At 36.5% G+C, this 20,817-nt stretch overlaps 1 protein-coding gene across 1 annotated transcript in view; it reads right to left on the bottom strand.

Annotated features, from left to right (window-relative positions):
• LOC132556018 (uncharacterized) overlaps window positions 1-20,817 on the bottom strand; it is a 97,378-nt gene that overhangs the window by 10,530 nt on the left and 66,031 nt on the right. Inside the window, exons 5-17 of the mRNA XM_060220410.1 lie at window positions 17,619-17,785; window positions 13,484-13,687; window positions 13,056-13,264; window positions 12,476-12,526; window positions 6,865-6,951; window positions 6,108-6,172; window positions 4,376-4,498; window positions 3,820-3,961; window positions 3,265-3,424; window positions 1,865-2,046; window positions 1,028-1,146; window positions 717-866; window positions 47-185 (exon numbers count right to left, since the gene is read on the bottom strand). Coding sequence (XP_060076393.1) covers window positions 47-185; window positions 717-866; window positions 1,028-1,146; window positions 1,865-2,046; window positions 3,265-3,424; window positions 3,820-3,961; window positions 4,376-4,498; window positions 6,108-6,172; window positions 6,865-6,951; window positions 12,476-12,526; window positions 13,056-13,264; window positions 13,484-13,687; window positions 17,619-17,785 — 1,798 coding nt within the window. The remainder of the gene's footprint in view (window positions 1-46; window positions 186-716; window positions 867-1,027; window positions 1,147-1,864; window positions 2,047-3,264; window positions 3,425-3,819; window positions 3,962-4,375; window positions 4,499-6,107; window positions 6,173-6,864; window positions 6,952-12,475; window positions 12,527-13,055; window positions 13,265-13,483; window positions 13,688-17,618; window positions 17,786-20,817) is intronic.

Raw genomic sequence — 20,817 nt, forward strand, 5'->3', positions numbered from 1 at the left:
TTATAAACGAGACCTCTGAACTTAAGAAAAAATGGCCACATCATACCTGTAAGACTGTTTTAAACAGTTTAGGTGTTTCCGAATCTCTAGTAGGTGTATGTATGATAGGTTCTACTTCAACCTTGGAACTCTCAGTTGAACCAAGACTTTTTGTTGACAACTTTGCATTTTGTCGTAATAATTTTCTGAAAAAAGTAATATAAAGGTTATGTCAATCAGAACCTATCACAATACAAACTGTCTATACGGGAAAAAATATTTCAAAACTAGGTAAAACTAATTTTAACATTGCAATTTTTAGATAATAACATGTTATCAAAATGCTTTTATGAGCCACTAAAAGAGTTTGTAGGTTAGAAATCCAAATCCTAAATACAATATTTCTCCAATATTACATGTATCTTTCCAGAGATTTTGATAGCTGTAATACATGAGGACTCTTACAATTAAAGAAATTTCTTCTTTCAAATTATTTTTTGATATGGTAAAACTCTTTCTAGTGACAAGAATCCCTTGGTGCAGCACATTTTGGTGAAAGTAGTAGGATATCTCAGCTAATGGTTGTCAGAGCATGTGCAGCCCTTCAAATTCTAATAAGACTACTACAAGATTACCACATTGAAAGACTCTGTATTCCTCACATCTCACTGCTGTTGAATTCAAAGTCGTATGTATAGATGCTTTTTGAAAAAATAAACAGCCTGTTCAATGCATACCTGGCCCGTTTTTTCAGAAGCTTATGTGCCTCGGGGTACTCAGCCATGGCATCTTCAAACTCTGTTTGGCTGAGGATAAAGAGGTTTGTAAAACCCTTACATCTGACATCAGCTGTCCGGCGATTTCCATCAGCAGCAATGGCCAGCAGACTGAAAAACAATAGAATGATTTCAATACTCAGCACTCTAATTTACAGTATAATGTAACAGATGGTACACAGCATTGTTGAGCAGGAAATTAGAACCATTCACCTTTAATCAACACACGTTCACATTTTCTTTTATTGATTTCTTTGAAAAATTTTACCAACCTGATTTCACCAAATACACTTCCCTCTTTAAGTGTGGCAAGAACTGTAGTACCATCAGGTCCTCCAACGACTTCCACTTGACCTTGACTAACAATGTACATCTCTTTTCCCACCTCTCCCTAGTGAAAACAAATTATAGTCATATGTCAACTTACACGCCATCCTAGTGAAAACACATTATAGTCATATGTCAACTTACACGCCATCCTAGTGAAAACACATTATAGTCATATGTCAACTTACACGCCATCCTAGTGAAAACAAATTATAGTCATATGTCAACTTACACGCCATCCTAGTGAAAACACATTATAGTCATATGTCAACTTACACGCCATCCTAGTGAAAACACATTCTAGTCATATGTCAACTTACACGCCATCCTAGTGAAAACACATTATAGTCATATGTCAACTTACACGCCATCCTAGTGAAAACACATTATAGTCTTACGTTATTGTTTTGGTTTAAGTGACCAAAATAACAACTACTTTATGTAGAAGAAAATATAGATAGTGACTTAACAATACATTCCAGAAAATCATCCAAGGAATATATTTCTAATGTTTCAACAAAGGAGGTATGAGGATGGTTCTCAAAGCAGTCATCAACTGATGACACAGCCAAGAAAGGTCAAGGAAAAGGATCCAAAGTATTACAACAGAAGCAGCAGATCTATTTATATCTCTTCATTGAAGAGGGTGTAAAAGGAAAATGAAGATTCTTCAGGGGAACCAAACCATGAGATGGCACATCATTTCTCTGATCATTCACACATACTTACAACAAGGATACAGGGGAGAAATTAATATCTTGTTTTGACTTAAACAGCCATACCTTTTTGCAGACATATTCTCCTGGTAGGAAGAGGATTGGTTTAAGTTTGAGGACGAGGTCAAATAGGAGAGTTTTATCACAATCCTGGAACAAGGTCACTTTGGACAGAGTATTGAAGTGAACATGAATGGCCAGGTCTGTACGAAGGTTCTTAGGTAGCCAGTCCATCAACTTCTTCTCATCTACAAGTAACAGCGTAACAGCAACATGTATACAATGTTAAACTACCAGGTAAATAGGTTTTCTTGTGATGACACTAGAGTAGGAATTTCAGGAATACCCCTCCAATACCACTGTCCCAGGATACAATGACAGGAAAAAGAATCTGATGAAACCTTCAGTCTTCCCTATCGTTGGTAGAGGAACAAGGTCAAGGCCTTGTATTGTCTACCTTAGATTTCCTGCTACTATTATTGGTGTTGGAACAAGGTCATGACCTTGTATTGCCTACCTCAGGTTTACTGCTACTATTATTGGTGTTGGAACAAGGTCATGACCTTGTATTGCCTACCTCAGGTTTACTGCTACTATTATTGGTGTTGGAACAAGATCATGACCTTGTATTGCCTACCTCAGGTTTACTGCTACTATTATTGGTGTTGGAACAAGGTCATGACCTTGTATTGCCTACCTCAGGTTTCCTGCTACTATTATTGGTGTGGGAACAAGGTCATGACCATGACCTAGAAAAGCACCTCAGGTATCCTGATACTATTATTGGAGTAGGAACAAAGTCATGACCTTGTATTGCCTACCTAGGTTTTCCTGCTACTATTATTGGTGCAGGAACAAGGTCATGACCTTGTAATGTCTACCTTAGATTTCCTGCTACTATTATTGGTGTGGGAACAAGGTCATGACCTTTTATTGCTTACCTCAGGTTTCCTGCTACTATTATTGGTGTAGTAACAAGGTCATGACCTTGTAAAGCCCCTCAGGTTTCCTGCTACTATTATTGGTGCAGGAACAAAGTTGTGAACTTGTATTTTCTACCTCAGATTTCCTGCTACTTTTATTTGCGTAGGAACAAGATCAAGACCTTTTATTGCCTACCTCAGGTATCCTGCTACTATTATTGGAGTAGGAACAAGGTCATGACCTTTTATTGCCTACCTCAGGTATCCTGCTACTATTATTGGTGTAGGAACAAGGTCGTGAACTTGTATTTTCTACCTCAGGTTTCCTGCTACTATTATTGGTGTTGGAACAAGGTCATGGCCTTGTATTGCCTACCTCAGGTTTCCTGCTACTATTATTGGTGCAGGAACAAGGTCATGACCTCGTATTGTCTACCTTAGATTTCCTGCTACTATTATTGGTGTAGAAACACGGTCATGACCTTGTATTGCCTACCTCAGGTTTCCTTCTATCTAATTTTTATGTAAACTTGTGTTGCTTACCTGAGATTTTTTGTTGCTCCCATTGGTAGAGGAACCAGGTCCTCACCTTATGTTGTGTATCGTTAGGGCAGTTAAGGTTCTTGACATATCTAAGAGCGTCATCCATCATCTTGTCATACTGGGATTTTGCACGGCCTGCTGCATCCACAATATCGCGTATCTGTAGGTAACACAAGCAAAACATACCATCAATTAAAACTAAGAGTGTTTCAGCTGAGAGAACCACATGATGAAAATCTTGACCACAAAGAAGAAATAAATCACATGACCGAAAGATGAAATAAATCACATGACCGAAAGATGAAATAAATCACATGACCGAAAGATGAAATGAATCAAACAATTCTGTAACAAAGTTCATTAGATACTTAAATGCCTTTTTTAGGATTTGAACCCAGGACCTCCAGCTTACTAGCCTTAACAGACAAATTTACCCAACATCAAGTATTCTTCTGATATCATTATATCTGACTGATGAAAAGTAGGAATGATCCTGCCAAACTGAAAAGTACCAAAGGAAATTCACAATATTCTCTAAATGATCATGTGACTTACCTGACCAATGAGAAGAGCGAAGACAAACACTCCAGAGACCCAGTATATTGTCATGAAGATGTACTCCAGTTTATTGGTGGGGATTGGGTTGTTGCCGATGGAGGTAGCAGTCTTTGTTGCCAGGTAAAAACACCTTATATACCTACCACATGTCGTTAAATCATTACATGATGATCAACATTTATATTTCCATGAATTTTCTAAGACACAAGAACTACAACACTGATGATAGAAAATATATATTTTTACGGTACAAGAGTATAATGTTTTGATACTTGCGAAGTTATGTAATGAGATTATTTAACAGTCAATAATTTTTAATCTCCATCCAGGTTTTGTTTGCAAAGGAGAAATTTACAGACAGTATATCAAAGTTGATCATTGAAAATAATTCAGATTTACCAATCATAACTAAGGTTACAGATCATATAAATTAGAGACATCATTAAACCTCAAGTTTTATAAATTCAAATCTCTCAAATATAGCAACAAATTTGTCTATGTCTTGCACTTCTGAAACAAAATTGATTGAATGCCAAGCTGTGTGTATACTTACGCAATGCCTTCACCATTATAGACCCAGCGATTAGAACCGATTCCCTCGTACACCGACACTGCATAGTAACCACAGGTCTCAAGGTGGATCAGGAACAACATGTATGTCATCGTCTTTATGATTCTGTTAAAATTAATATTGGCTATATACCATGGTCATTTTCTAATTCTCTACTGAAAGCAAGTAACACATTCATTACCATAATTATATAAGAGAAATTTACACTTGATTTACATGGTTATTGTAGTTGACAAAGCAGAAGATGCTTACTCTTCTGGAACACCTGGTCTAATTCTTGTACTTGGGCATATTTTGCCTTTGTTTTTTAAGTTTGGATTATGAGTATGACTATCATCATCATGTTGGTATTTTCTTGTTGTTTTATTTGCCTCATAAGTTTCAATGCATTTAGTTACAAGAGACCCATGGGCCAGTATGGTCATCTGACTATGAAGACTTATGAAGTACTGTACTAGTAGTAGTGTGTTCAGTTAGAACATTTCTAAATTTCAGCAGTTAAGGTGACAGGCAAAAACAACCCTTTTTATTTTGGTTTATCAACATACTGATACTGTAATCAATTCAAAAAGTGAAACTGGATAAGAGAACAAATTGCGTTTTTTTGCGAGATGGCACCCACAACAGCCATATTAGATTTGATTGTCCCTGAAAACAACCATGCTTGGTCTAGACCACCTCAAGTTTCAGCATAATCTGATTGTGGAAATGGAGAAGTTTAAAATATTTGTTGTTGAGCAAAACAATGATTGTGCAATCATGTTAAAATAAGCCGTAATAACAGCCATGGTCAAAGTTTGTCAACGCTGGTTATAGACCATTTGTTGGCATCATTTCCCTAACACTGTCACTAGTTTTCATTCAGCTCAATGACATCATTTCCCTAACACTGTCGCTAGTTTTCATTCAGCTCAATGACATCATTTCCCTAACACTGTCGCTAGTTTTCATTCAGCTCAATGACATCATTTCCCTAACACTGTCGCTAGTTTTCATTCAGCTCAATGACATCATTTCCCTAACACTGTCGCTAGTTTTCATTCAGCTCAATGACATCATTTCCCTAACACTGTCGCTAGTTTTCATTCAGCTCAATGACATCATTTCCCTAACACTGTCGCTAGTCTTCATTCAGCTCAATGACATCATTTCCCTAACACTGTCGCTAGTCTTCATTCAGCTCAATGACATCATTTCCCTAACACTGTCGCTAGTTTTCATTCAGCTCAATGACATCATTTCCCTAACACTGTCGCTAGTTTTCATTCAGTTCAATGACATCATTTCCCTAACACTGTCGCTAGTTTTCATTCAGCTCAATGACATCATTTCCCTAACACTGTCACTAGTTTTCATTCAGCTCAATGGCACCAGACAAACTGGAGAAGTTTAAAATGTAATGATCTAGGGTGCAGCTATAATGGATTTCAGACAAACCAGAAAAATAACAGCACTAAGATCTCCGGATCAATTCAGGCAAGTTTGCGCCAGTGGAACTAGAACAAAAGTTTAAAATGGGAAAATTTTTATGTAGGCAGACAAGAGCTTGCACACAGACAATGTAACCAGAGAATCAGAGAAACTATGTAAACTTTTGGCCTGAATTCAATTTAGGATCTCAGTATTAACTGATAGTCTTTCCAAGTGAGTGATAACTCGTGTGTATAATAGCTGTGGTGTGAACAGTTCCTCACAAAGTTTTAAAGATAATTACCTCAGTACATGAGCAGATTTGACGGCCTGGTCACATCTCTGATAGAACTCCCAAAATGTCTGTATCTGGAAACAGCATTTAGTTCATCTTCTGAGGTATTCATCATCACTCTGAACTACAATTTTCTTCGTGGGTTTCAGTAAGATATTGCTTTTCAAAATTATTCCGCTAAAACAGCTTATAATTTCTTGTTATTGATGATTTTTGTTAAAAAAGTCAGAGAATGAAGATTTCCATGTGAACATTGTTCCTAACACTTTGGGCAATGTAAATAATGATATTTTATATTTTTCAAAAAAGATTTTTAGCTATATGCAAGATGTTTAATGATTTTTGTGAGTTTAAAAGTAAATGATAAAACAAGAAACCCATGAGGATTAACTACTTTCCTTTTTATAAGTATGATCTTTGCTTTCCAAATTCATGATCTTTCATTTTTTTCTTTTGCAGTTTTTGCTCATGGTCATACACTGGTAATAAGTCTATTGATAAACTGAATTTTACACAATTATCACTACCAAGGAGAACCTACAGTTGAAAATGATTTATCCAGTATGCCTTAAGTAACATCAGTAACAAGCTACAATTCTTCCGTTTTCCATTTTCTGATCTGTCTCAAAATGAAGATGGCACCAAAGAGGAGCTAGAGGGATCCGGATCAACATAAGAAATTTGAGAATTTCTTCTCCCAAAAATTGACCACAAATGACTTGATCTCATGGTAAATATCATATTCTTTATAAAAATACTGACAGACCTTGAGAAGACGTGGTAGTCTAAACCAAGGTACGACACCCAGCAGCAGGTAGAATAGGTCCAGTGGTAACAAGGACAACACATCAAACTGAAACACGAACACATGTTCTGATCAATTTATGTATCTAGTGAGCTTACTATAGTTGATTCTCTAAACTGTACTTTTACTGACATCAAGATTTGTTTTATATTTTGTGTATACAGAGTATACATACCTTAAACACACAGTATATATACCTTAAACACACAGTATACATACCTTAAACACACAGTATACAAACCTTAAACACACAGTATACATACCTTAAACACAAACAGTATACATACCTTAAACACACAGTATACATACCTTAAACACACACAGTATACATACCTTAAACACACAGTATACATACCTTAAACACACAGTATACATACCTTAAACACACAGTATACATACCTTAAACACACAGTATACATACCTTAAACACACACAGTATACATACCTTAAACACACACACAGTGTACATACCTTAAACATACACAGTATACATACCTTAAACACACACAGTATACATACCTTAAACATACAGTATACATACCTTAAACACACAGTATACATACCTTAAACATACAGTATACATACCTTAAACACACAGTATACATACCTTAAACACACAGTATACATACCTTAACACACAGTATACATAACACACACACAGTATACATACCTTAAACACACACAGTATACATACCTTAAACACACACAGTATACATACCTTAAACACACAGTATACATACCTTAAACACACAGTATACATACCTTAAACACACACAGTATACATACCTTAAACACACAGTATACATACCTTAAACACACACAGTATACATACCTTAAACACACACAGTATACATACCTTAAACATACCTTAAACATACAGTATACATACCTTAAACACACAGTATACATACCTTAAACACACACAGTATACATATCTTAAACACACACAGTATACATACCTTAAACACACACAGTGTACATACCTTAAACACACAGTATACATACCTTAAACACACAGTATACATACCTTAAACAAACACACAGTATACATACCTTTAACACACACAGTATTCATACCTTAAACACACACAGTATACAAACCTTAAACACACAGTATACATACCTTAAACACACAGTATACATACCTTAAACACACAGTATACATACCTTAAACACACACAGTATACATACCTTAAACACACACAGTATACATACCTTAAACATACAGTATACATACTTTAAACACACACAGTGTACATACCTTAAACATACAGTATACTTACCTTAAACACACATTATACATACCTTAAACACACACAGTATACATACCTTAAACATACAGTATACATACCTTAAACACACACAGTATACATACCTTAAACACACACAGTATACATACCTTAAACACACACAGTATACATACCTACAGTATACATACCTTAAACATACAGTATACATACCTTAAACATACAGTATACATACCTTAAACATACAGTATACATACTTTAAACACACACAGTATACATACCTTAAACACACACAGTATACATACCTTAAACACACACAGTATACATACCTTAAACATACAGTATACATACTTTAAACACACACAGTATACATACCTTAAACATACAGTATACATACCTTAAACATACAGTATACATACCTTAAACATACAGTATACATACTTTAAACATACAGTATACATACTTTAAACACACACAGTATACATACCTTAAACACACACACCTACCTTAAACACACACAGTATACATACCTTAACACACACAGTATACATACCTTAACACACACAGTATACATACCTTAACACACACAGTATACCTACCTTAAACACACACAGTATACATACCTTAAACACACACAGTATACATACCTTAAACACACAGTATACATACCTTAAACACACACAGTATACATACCTTAAACACACAGTATACATACCTTAAACACACACAGTATACATACCTTAAACACACACAGTATACATACCTTAAACACACACAGTATACATACCTTAAACACACACAGTATACATACCTTAACACACACAGTATACATACCTTACAACACACACAGTATACATACCTTAACACACACAGTATACATACCTTAACACACACAGTATACATACCTTAAACACACACAGTATACATACCTTAAACACACACATTATACATACCTTAAACACACACAGTATACATACCTTAAACATACAGTATACATACACAGTATACCTACCTTAAACACACCCAGTATACGTACCTTAAACATACAGTGTACATACCTTAATTATACACAGTATACCTACCTTAAACACACACAGTATACATACCTTAAACATACAGTATACATACCTTTAACACACACAGTATTTATACCTTAAACCCACAGTATACATATCTTAAACATACAGTATACATACCTTAAACACACACAGTATACATACCTTAAACACACAGTATACATACCTTAAACAAACACAGTATACATACCTTAAACACACACAGTATACATACCTTAAACACACAGTATACATACCTTAAACACACACAGTATACATACCTTAAACACACACAGTATACATACCTTAAACACACACAGTATACATACCTTAAACACACAGTATACATACCTTAAACACACAGTATACATACCTTAAACACACACAGTATACATACCTTAAACACACACAGTATACATACCTTAAACACACAGTGTACATACCTTAAACACACAGTATACATACCTTAAACACACACAGTATACATACCTTAAACACACACAGTGTACATACCTTAAACACACAGTATACATACCTTAAACACACACAGTATACATACCTTAAATACACACAGTATACATACGTTAAACACACACAGTATACATACCTTAAACACACAGTATACATACCTTAAAAACACACAGCACACACAGTATACATACCTTAACACACACAGTATACATACCTTAAACACACACAGTATACATACCTTAAACACACACACAGTGGACAGCACTAAAACAGACACAGTATACATACCTTAAACACACACAGTATACATACCTTAAACATACAGTATACATACTTTAAACACACACAGTATACATACCTTAAACACACAGTATAAATACTTTAAACACACAGTATACATACCTTAAACACACACAGTATACATACCTTTAACACACACAGTATACATATAAACACACACTTAAACACACACAGTATACATACCTTAAACACACAGTATACATACCTTAAACACACAGTATACATACCTTAAACACACACAGTATACATACCATAAACACACACAGTATACATACCTTAACACACACAGTATACATACCTTAACACACACAGTATACATACCTTAAACACACACACACAGTACCTTAAACACACAGTATACATACCTTAAACACACACAGTATACATACCTTACACACACACACAGCACTAAAACAGACACAGTAACAGACCTTAAACACACACAGTATACATACCTTAAACACACAGAAAACATACCTTAAACACACACAGTATAATACAACACACAGTATACATACCTTAAACACACACAGTATACATACCTTAAACATACAGTATACATACCTTAAACACACACAGTATACATACCTTAAACACACAGTATACATACCTTAAACACACAGTATACATACCTTAAACACACACAGTATACATACCTTAAACACACAGTATACATACCTTAAACACACAGTATACATACCTTAAACACACACAGTATACAAAAAAAAAACACACAGTATACATACCTTAAACACACACAGTATACATACCTTAAACACACACAGTATACATACCTTAAACACACACACAGTATAAACACACCTACCTTAAACACACACAGTATACATACCTTAAACATACAGTATACATACCTTAAACACACAGTATACATACCTTAAACACACACAGTATACATACCTTAAATACACACAGTATACATACGTTAAACACACAGTATACATACCTTAAACATACAGTATACATACCTTAAACACACAGTATACATACCTTAAACACACACAGTATACATACCTTAAACACACAGTATACATACCTTAAACACACAGTATACATACCTTAAACACACAGAATACCTACCTTAAAAACACACAGTATACATACCTTAAATACACACAGTATACATACGTTAAACACACACAGTATACATACCTTAAACACACAGTATACATACCTTAAACACACACAGTATACATACCTTAAACATACAGTATACATACCTTAAACACAAACAGTGTACATACCTTAAACATACACAGTATACCTACCTTAAACACACCCAGTATACGTACCTTAAACATACAGTATACATACCTTAAACACACAGTATACATACCTTAAACACACACAGTATACATACCTTAAACACACAGTATACATACCTTAAACACACAGTATACATACCTTACAGTATACATACCTTAAACACACACAGTATACATACCTTAAACACACAGTATACATACCTTAAACACACAGTATACCTACCTTAAACACACACAGTATACATACCTTAAACACACAGTATACATACCTTAAACACACAGTATACATACCTTAAACACACAGTATACATACCTTAAACACACAGTATACATACCTTAAACACACACAGTATACATACCTTAAACACACAGTATACATACCTTAAACACACAGTATACATACCTTAAACACACAGTATACATACCTTAAACACACACAGTATACATACCTTAAACACACACACATACCTTAAACACACAGTATACATACCTTAAACAAACACAGTATACATACCTTAAACACACAGTATACATACCTTAAACACACAGTATACATACCTTAAACACACAGTATACATACCTTAAACATACAGTATACATACCTTAAACACACAGTATACATACCTTAAACACACACAGTATACATACCTTAAACACACAGTATACATACCTTAAACACACAGTATACATACCTTAAACACACACAGTATACATACCTTAAACACACACAGTATACATACCTTAAACACACACAGTATACATACCTTAAACACACAGTATACATACCTTAAACACACAGTATACATACCTTAAACACACAGTATACATACCTTAAACACACAGTATACATACCTTAAACACACAGTATACATACCTTAAACACACAGTATACATACCTTAAACACACAGTATACATACCTTAAACACACACAGTATACATACCTTAAACACACAGTATACATACCTTAAACACACAGTATACATACCTTAAACACACAGTATACATACCTTAAACATACAGTATACATACCTTAAACATACACAGTATACATACCTTAAACACACAGTATACATACCTTAAACACACACAGTATACATACCTTAAACACACACAGTATACATACCTTAAACATACAGTATACATACCTTAAACATACAGTATACATACCTTAAACACACACAGTATACATACCTTAAACATACACAGTATACATACCTTAAACATTCTCTTTTGCATGTAATTCTTTCTCATTAACGTGGGATCAGTCTGAAAAACCCAAACAAAGTTTCATTATTCACTTTGATAGAATGCATTGAATTCAAGAACAGATACCTGCAGCTGATCTTTTTGACTTGTCATATCTAAATCCAATTAAACTTCAAACTACAATAACATTCAAAATATAAATCCTTTAATGATATAAACATGTGTCCCATCAATTTACCGCCATTAAACTACAGTTCAGACAGGTGTGACAATTTACCTCCAAGAAAATACAGTTCAGACAGATGTGACAATTTACCGCCATTAATCTACAGTTCAGACAGGTGTGACAATTTACCTCCAATAAAATACAGTTCAGACAGGTGTGACGATTTATCTCCAGTAAACTACATTTCACACAGGTGTGACGATTTACCTCCATTAAACTACAGTTCAGACAGGTGTGACAATTTATCTCCATTAAACTACAGTTCAGACAGGTGTGACAATTTATCTCCATTAAACTACAGTTCAGACAGGTGTGACAAATTACCTCTATCAAACCACATTTTACACAGGTATGATAACTTACCTCTATTAAACCACTGTTCAGATAGGTGAGGTGAGGTTTAACCAACAGGATATCTAGAATGTAGATAGCGTCACAAGTATAGTCACAGATGAGCCAGTAAATAAGGTTGGAGGAGTTCTGATATGGAAAGATACCACGCAATGGGATGACCCAGGCATTGTACATGAAGCACAGTGTTACCAGGAACAGCCAGGTCATGTACAGCTTACCTGTGGGGAAAATAATATTTACATAAAACATAGTCCTGTCATATACAGCTTACCTTGTGAAAATAACCTTCATTTTAAAACATAGTCCTCTCGTGTACAGCTTACCTGAGTGAAAATAATTTTTGTACATGGGAAGCACTGACAAATACAGCCATTCAGGTCCCTTTTTATCATATTATCTAATAAACAAAGTGCATTGTCTACAGGACTCATTCTTACTCTGCGGCTCCAGCCTCCGTGGGATACTACAAGGGTTTTTCAGCCAGGACGGCAGACGCATTCTACAACATCCACATTCAAGGAAATATTCATCCAGTTTTCCATCGTCAGACTGACCCAACGGTCCACGTTCACGCAGATGTACAGGAATGAAAGAGTCCAAACGATGTTGTCTCTGTTCTGGTTCATCTGTAGCTGAGATTGCTGTAATGAAGAGGTTATAAATCCTGTAAATTGAAATATCTGCGGCTTGACAGGTAAAATTACATACCTGTCTCATATAGGTACACATACCTGTCTCATATAGGTACACATACCTGTCTCATATAGGCACAGATAGATTAAAAAAAAGCAAGCATTTCGTTATTTTTTTATTTATTAATTTTTTTCACTATTTTCCCCCTTAGATTACATTTACTGATCCCTTTAAGCAAATAAACTACAAAAAATACATCTTGGATTAAAAAAATTAGGAAGGTGTAGAGGGCATCACTTAGCCATTATGATGAAATCCATTGTGGTTTACTTCACCATTAGAGTTATGTTTATTGGGATTCATTTCACAACCTTCAAAATACCAGGCCACACTGATATAATTCCACTTCATCGAGAATTTCAGTCGTTCCTCTAGATCATTTTAACATGGAGTCAGTAACAGAATTTATTCACAAAGATGTATTTAAGATAGAAACATCCATTATCTGCTTTTGTATTTGTGAAAACTTTGCGTTATTGATATTGAGCAGATGGATCAGCATCACATCAGTTCTATCATGTAAGTGGTGATGGCCTTCAGTCATGCCATTCAGAGGAAATATCGAGAATAATGTCAACGGGGATATACTTCTCTGTATAAGAGATTAAATAGTGTACCAAAAGATTTAAGGTCATAAAAATCATTTTTTATCAACTTTTCTTCAGCAAAATATCATTGAATTTATGCTTCCATTGGATATTATCAACAATTATCAAAAAAGGAAAGGAAAATGAACAAGATGCTTGGCTTTGTGTTGTATTTGGGAGTCTGTACAAGTCATTGGCACCTGTTCTATTTGTCATCCATCTAGATCAAAAGGCTCAGCCTGACAGTTATATCCCGTCTTAAAAAAACTATTAATCTGTTGAAGGAACATGTTCTTGTGTCAAATTGTTTAGAGCTATCAGGTATCATAAGAGACCCCCAGGTAGTTATTCTCAGTGTCACTATCAGGTATCATAAGAGACCCCCAGGTAGTTATTCTTAGTGTCACTGTCAGGTATCATAAGAGACCCCCAGGTAGTTATTCTCAGTGTCACTATCAGGTATCATAAGAGACCCCCAGGTAGTTATTCTCAGTGGAGCTATCAGGTATCATAAGAGACCCCAGACAGTTATTCTCAGTGTCACTGTCAGGTATCATAAGAGACCCCCAGGTAGTTATTCTCAGTGTCACTGTCAGGTATCATAATAGACCCCCAGGTAGTTATTCTCAGTGTCACTATCAGGTATCATAAAAGACCCCCAGGTAGATATTCTCAGTGTCACTGTCAGGTATCATAAGAGACCCCCAGGTAGTTATTCTCAGTGGAGCTATCAGGTATCATAAGAGACCCCCAGGTAGTTATTCTCAGTGTCACTGTCAGGTATCATAAGAGACCCCCAGGTAGTTATTCTCAGTGTCACTATCAGGTATCATAAGAGACCCCCAGGTAGTTATTCTCAGTGTCACTGTCAGGTATCATAAGAGACTCCCAGATAGCTATTCTCAGTGTCACTGTCAGGTATCATAAGAGACCCCCAGGTAGTTATTCTCAGTGTCACTGTCAGGTATCATAAGAGACCCCCAGACAGTTATTCTCAGTGTCACTATCAGGTATCATAAGAGACCCCCAGGTAGTTATTCTCAGTGGAGCTATCAGGTATCATAAGAGACCCCCAGGTAGTTATTCTCAGTGTCACTATCAGGTATCATAAGAGACCCCCAGGCAGTTATTCTCAGTGTCACTGTCAGGTATCATAAGAGACCCCCAGGTAGTTATTCTCAGTGTCACTATCAGGTATCATAAGAGACCCCCAGGTAGTTATTCTCAGTGTCACTATCAGGTATCATAAGAGACCCCCAGGTAGTTATTCTCAGTGTCACTGTCAGGTATCATAAGAGACCCCCAGGCAGTTATTCTCAGTGTCACTGTCAGGTATCATAAGAGACCCCCAGGTAGTTATTCTCAGTGTCACTATCAGTTATCATAAGAGACCCCCAGACAGTTATTCTCAGTGTCACTATCAGGTATCATAAGAGACCCCCAGGTAGTTATTCTCAGTGGAGCTATCAGGTATCATAAGAGACCCCCAGGTAGTTATTCTCAGTGGAGCTATCAGGTATCATAAGAGACCCCCAGGCAGTTATTCTCAGTGTCACTGTCAGGTATCATAAGAGACCCCCAGGTAGTTATTCTCAGTGGAGCTATCAGGTATCATAAGAGACCCCCAGGTAGTTATTCTCAGTGTCACTGTCAGGTATCATAAGAGACCCCCAAGTAGTTATTCTCAGTGGAGCTATCAGGTATCATAAGAGACCCCCAGGTAGTTATTCTCAGTGTCACTGTCAGGTATCATAAGAGACCCCCAGGTAGTTATTCTCAGTGTCACTATCAGGTATCATAAGAGACCCCCAGGTAGTTATTCTCAGTGGAGCTATCAGGTATCATAAGAGACCCCCAGGTAGTTATTTTCAGTGTCACTGTCAGGTATCATAAGAGACCCCCAGGTAGTTATTCTCAGTGTCACTGTCAGGTATCATAAGAGACCCCCAGGTAGTTATTCTCAGTGGAGCTATCAGGTATCATAAGAGACCCCCAGGTAGTTATTCTCAGTGTCACTATCAGGTATCATAAGAGACCCCCAGACAGTTATTCTCAGTGTCACTGTCAGGTATCATAAGAGACCCCCAGGTAGTTATTCTCAGTGGAGCTATCAGGTATCATAAGAGACCCCCAGGTAGTTATTCTCAGCGTCACTGTCAGGTATCATAAGAGACCCCCAGGTAGTTATTCTCAGTGTCACTGTCAGGTATCATAAGAGACCCCCAGGTAGTTATTCTCAGTGTCACTATCAGGTATCATAAGAGACTCCCAGGTAGTTATTCTCAGTGGAGCTATCAGGTATCATAAGAGACCCCCAGGTAGTTATTCTCAGTGTCACTGTCAGGTATCATAAGAGACCCCCAGGTAGGATTTGTGATGGGGCACCAGGCAGTTATTCTCAGTGTCACTGTCAGGTATCATAAGAGACCCCCAGACAGTTATTCTCAGTGTCACTATCAGGTATCATAAGAGACCCCCAGGTAGTTATTCTAAGTGGAGCTATCAGGTATCATAAAAAAAACCCAGGTAGTTATTCTCAGTGGAGCTATCAGGTATCATAAGAGACCCCCAGGTAGTTATTCTCAGTGTCGCAAGGGTACAAAGAGTGAAAGTGATCGAAACCCGTGGAGTATAGAGGATGGTGACAGAGGTGCAGAGAGTGAAAGTGATTATAACCCCTGGAGTAAAAAGGATGGTGAAAGGGGTACAGAGAGTGAAAGTGATCGAAACCCGTGGAGTATCAAGGATGTTGACAGGGGTGCAGTGAGTGAAATTGATTATAACCCCTGGAGTAAAACGGATGGTGAAAGGGGTACAGAGAGTGAAAGTGATTATAACCCGTGGAGTATCAAGGATGGTGACAGGGGTACAGAGAGTGAAAGTGATTATAACCCCTGGAGTAAAAAGGCTGGTGAAAGGGGTACAGAGAGTGAAAGTGATTGTGAACCCTGGAGTATCGAGGATGGTGACAGGGGTGCAGAGAGTGAAAGTGATCGAAACCTGTGGAGTATAGAGGATGGTGACAGGGGTGCAGAGAGTGAAAGTAATCGTAAACTCTGAAGTATCGATGATTGGGCCATAGCATCATTTACTGGCATATAAATTACTCTATAAAATCAGTGTTTAACACACAGTATGAGGAATCACTTTTTATATTGATCAGTTGGAGTAACCAGAAACTGCTGGGCCTAGCAGGATCACCACTTTTACTTAACAAACCTGACACTGGTATAATGTAGGTCTTCTAGAATAGGGTCAGGACACAACAGCTGCTACTGGAGTATAAACAAACCTGAGTTAGCATCAGAGTAGGCGTCGTATTCGTCCTGAGAAGAAGGTGTGGGGGGTTGGATGGTCGTCTCTTTGACTCGTTCTGTTCGGCTGGAGAATGCGCGCACCAACTGGTGGAGATGTTCACTAAGGCTACTGCTGACAACAGACACACTGTTACTGTTGGTTCTGTGGTATAAAAAAGTGAAAAAGGACTCATTTGGAATGATAATGTGATCATACTGTTGACTCTGTGGAGTAAATATTAACTCAACAGAGCTAAGTGAACATTTGCTCCGTAGTGTTTTGTCACTTCTATTTTGGTACGAGATGCATTTTTGCTTCCTTTATGTAGTGTCATTATCATTAAGCTATAAAAAAGTCATATACTTGGTATTTTGGTAATTCACTGAAATTGGAAAATGAGTAGAGGTAGGACAGGGAAATACTGTTGACGGAGATAAATAAAATCTCTCATCCCCTTTGTGGTGAGACGGGGGGATCTCAGGCGAAAGATGATTACGATAGCAAATAATAGGCTTACTCAGTGTTTGCAACTTAATAATCTTTTCCCGAGGGTTGAGATTTCCTTATCTCACCAACTCACCAACAAGATGTGAATGATTGTTTTTCTCTTACCTCTCCCGTCGCAACCCTAGGGTGAGACCAGGAAATCTCACACCAGTAAAAAGCGTGGATTTACCCATCCAGCGTAAGAGATCAACAATAAAATGCTAATCTGGAGGCAATTACAAACATGTACTTTACTGAGGAAAAAACTTTCTTTATATATCTGCAATGAAATAACCTTTGACATCCGAGCCTGGAAAGCAATACCATGCATTGACAAAGCACAAAGGAATAATCCCAACATGATTTGAGATGTTGTACAGGAGATAGAAATGGTGACAGGCAGATAGACGAGGGGGATTTTAATACACCTGCCTGATCATCAATCAGGGTGGTGATTAAAAAGAACACTGCTGTTATAAATTGGAGTTTGCACATTGAAAATTGATAAATGTACTTTAGGTTTGCAATTAGAAATCATTTCAATTCTCTCATGAAAATTGAGAATTTTTAATGTACACGTGAAAAGATAATGTCTCACTGTCTGAGCTAGTACTGCCATTAGACAGACTGTTAGAGTTTGCTCTGTGAATTTAAACAATAAACACATGTTGTACAAACTCATTCATTGAACAATGACTCAATAAGGCTAACATTAGGTATGTTGTTGCTCTGTAAAGTAAAACAGTAAACATTGACTCATTATGGCTGACATGAGGTAGATTGTTGCTGTGTGAAGTAACACAGTAAACATTGGCTCATTATGGCTGACATGAGATAGATTGTTGCTGTGTAAAGTAACACAGTAAATATTGACTCATTATGGCTGACATGAGGTAGATTGTTGCTGTGTAAAGTAACACAGTAAACATTGACTCATTATGGCTGACATGAGGTAGATTGTTGCTGTGTAAAGTAACACAGTAAACATTGACTCATTATGGCTGACATGAGATAGATTGTTGCTGTGTAAAGTAACACAGTAAATATTGACTCATTATGGCTGACATGAGATAGATTGTTGCTGTGTAAAGTAACACAGTAAACATTGACTCATTATGGCTGACATGAGGAAAATTTCGATACTGCACTTAGGAAAAAAAAATCCTAATGAGCATTGCTGAAGCAATACCTTTCATTTACCACCTCCTACAAGCTATTTTGATGTAATTATTTATACTTTTTCTGTAAAAAGTAAAAGTGATCTTGACCCAGCAACCCTTAAACTCACCCTCTAACATCATGTCACAACTCCTGAAACATACAAGATGTCATCACAATGTATATGACACCATGTTTCTAAGATGTCATCACAATGTATATGACACCATGTTTCTAGAATGTCATCACAATGTATATGATATCATGTTTCTAGGATGTCATCACAATGTATATGACACCATGTTTCTAGGATGTCATCACAATGTATATGACACCATGTTTCTAGGATGTCATCACAATGTATATGACACCATGTTTCTAGGATGTCATCACAATGTATATGACATCATGTTTCTAGAATGTCATCACAATGTATATGACACCATGTTTCTAGAATGTCATCACAATGTACATGACACCATGTTTCTAGGATGTCATCACAATGTATATGACACCATGTTTCTAGGATGTCATCACAATGTATATGACACCATGTTTCTAGGATGTCATCACAATGTATATGACACCATGTTTCTAGGATGTCACAGAGAAAACTTTCAGCAGCTCTGCAAGGTCATATCATGTGTGTAATAATAAGGCTTGGTGTGATAGTGTTACTAAACAGATAACAGGGTAGTTGTGTGATAACAGGGTAGTTGTGTGATAACAGATAGTTGTGTGATAACAGGGTAGTTGTGTTACTAAACAGATAACTGGGTAGTTATGTGATATTTGTGTGATAACAGGGTAGTTGTGTGATAACAGGGTAGTTGTGTCACTAAACAGATAACTGGGTAGTTATGTGATATTTGAGTGATAACAGGGTAGTTGTGTGATAACAGATAGTTGTGTGATAACAGGGTAGTTGTGTTACTAAACAGATAACTGGGTAGTTATGTGATATTTGTGTGATAACAGGGTAGTTGTGTGATAACAGGGTAGTTGTGTTACTAAACAGATAACTGGGTAGTTATGTGATATTTGTGTGATAACAGGGTAGTTGTGTGATAACAGTAACAGGGTAGTTGTGTTACTAAACAGTTGTGTTATAAACAGAGTTGTGTATAAAAGGTAGTTGTGTGATAACAGGGTAGTTGTATGATAACAGATAGTTTTGTGATAACAGGGTAGTTGTGTTACTAAACAGATAACTGGGTAGTTGTGTGATATTTGTGTGATAACAGGGTAGTTGTGTGATAACAGATAGTAGTGTGATGACAGGGTAGTTGTGTGATAAAAGATAGTTGTGTGATAACAGGGTAGTTGTGTTACTAAACAGATAACTGGGTAGTTATGTGATATTTGTGTGATAACAGGGTAGTTGTGTTACTAAACAGATAACTGGGTAGTTATGTGATATTTGTGTGATAACAGGGTAGTTGTGTTACTAAACAGATAACTGGGTAGTTATGTGATATTTGTGTGATAACAGGGTAGTTGTGTTACTAAACAGATAACTGGGTAGTTATGTGATATTTGTGTGATAACAG

Source organism: Ylistrum balloti, unplaced genomic scaffold, assembly GCF_031769215.1.
Source record: "Ylistrum balloti isolate Yb309-2 unplaced genomic scaffold, AGI_CSIRO_Ybal_v1 Utg370540, whole genome shotgun sequence".
Classification (NCBI taxonomy): Eukaryota; Metazoa; Mollusca; class Bivalvia; order Pectinida; family Pectinidae; genus Ylistrum; species Ylistrum balloti.